The sequence below is a fragment of the Opisthorchis viverrini genome (assembly GCF_000715545.1).
Source record: "Opisthorchis viverrini unplaced genomic scaffold opera_v5_3, whole genome shotgun sequence".
NCBI classification, from domain to species: domain Eukaryota; kingdom Metazoa; phylum Platyhelminthes; class Trematoda; order Opisthorchiida; family Opisthorchiidae; genus Opisthorchis; species Opisthorchis viverrini.
The window spans coordinates 476,265-477,721 of NW_008751659.1; the positions used below are offsets into that span (position 1 = coordinate 476,265).

Here is a 1,457-nt window from a genome sequence, read left to right on the forward strand (position 1 = left end):
TACTTGATAATTCTCCTAGGCCCATTTGCTGGTAGATTCATCAACAGATTCGGTCTCATTTCGGTTGCCATCTTTGGTGGAGTACTGTGCACAATCAGCTTCATCGTCTGTGCCTTCACAGTTCACATAAGCATGTTGTATATATTCCATGGGATATTCAGTGGTAAAGTCGAGTTTGAACTTTCACTTTATCAGTTAAGGGTTGGGGATTGGTTTGGCCTATATGAGTGCTGTGGTATCGATCACCGTTAACTTTGAAGAGAAACGACCGATAGCGATGGGAGTCGTGACTTGTGGAACCGGTGTTGGTATGTTGTGAAAGGCTAGAGATCACATACGTTTTACTTTCCTAGGTTGTGCCTGCTTGAGCACATTGATGCCAATGGTTATCTCAAGGATGGGTTGGAAACACAGCATGTATATACTGGCGACAATCGCCTTCACAACTGTCATCTACAGTGTGCTATTAAGGTCGAAGGCAAGACAGGCGAGCATTCGACCGTCCCTCAATCTCCCAGTCATAATGCCACAAATGATGACCTTGGATTCCAATCTCGCTGAGGCGCCAAAAATGCCGTCCCAAATCATGAGTTCAACTTTTGCGTTCTACTCAACATGGGACGTAGAACAAGCTAAAAAACACATGTACCTTACAAGTTTCCTCGGAAATATCGGCTCATTTGTCTATTTGGAAGGACTTGATAACTTCTTAAAATCAAGATCAAAGGCAAACAAAGAACCGTTGCACCTTTTGAAGAATTTCCAATTTATCATTCTGTTCCTTGCATCTTTCTTTTTCGCGTTTACTTTCATGACACCAATAGTGTACTTGTTTGATCGATTACGACAAAACGGTATTTCGGATGCGAATATCTCACTCATCCTATCCGCATATGGAGTGTTCGGTGCGATTGCACGACTGTCAATGGGAATTATATCATCATTCAGCTGGTGTAAGAAGCACATCTTTCTGTTTTTCTGGATAATTATTTCGTCCGTTTCGAACATTGCTTCAAACTACATGACGACTACATGGGATTTTGCACTATTTTCTTGCACGCTGGCAACTGCTCAAGGTAAGTTATTACTAGTTGTCTGTAACATTGTGATTTTCGATCTCAGGTGCCTTCATTGTGCTCCAGCCATTGGTGTTAGCCGAAATCGTGCTCCCGGAAGACCTTACCGATGCACTCGGATTAATGCTACTTGCTTCTGGAGCAGGCTATCTGATGGGAACTCCTATGATGGCCTTGGTGTTTGACTGCTGGAAAAAATATGAAGCCTGTTATTTAACGTGTGGAGTGATTTTGGCCTTTACAGCATTACTTACCACGACAATAGTCATTGCATACATCAGACAAGTCCTCATGGAAAAGTATGAACGCCGACTAAAAATGAGGCTTGCAAATGAGATGTCCAACTGGATACGTCGGGAATCTAGTAGTTCGCAGGAATGA

The 1,457-nt window shown here is 42.7% G+C and overlaps 1 protein-coding gene across 1 annotated transcript; it reads left to right on the top strand.

Annotated features, from left to right (window-relative positions):
* Window positions 1-223: 223 nt before the first annotated feature.
* On the top strand, window positions 224-1,457 carry T265_00290 (hypothetical protein; the record flags this gene model as incomplete). Its single annotated transcript, XM_009164035.1, has 3 exons — window positions 224-308; window positions 354-1,076; window positions 1,123-1,457. The coding sequence occupies 3 exons, from the start codon at window positions 224-226 to the stop codon at window positions 1,455-1,457; spliced, it is 1,143 nt and encodes a 380-aa protein (XP_009162299.1).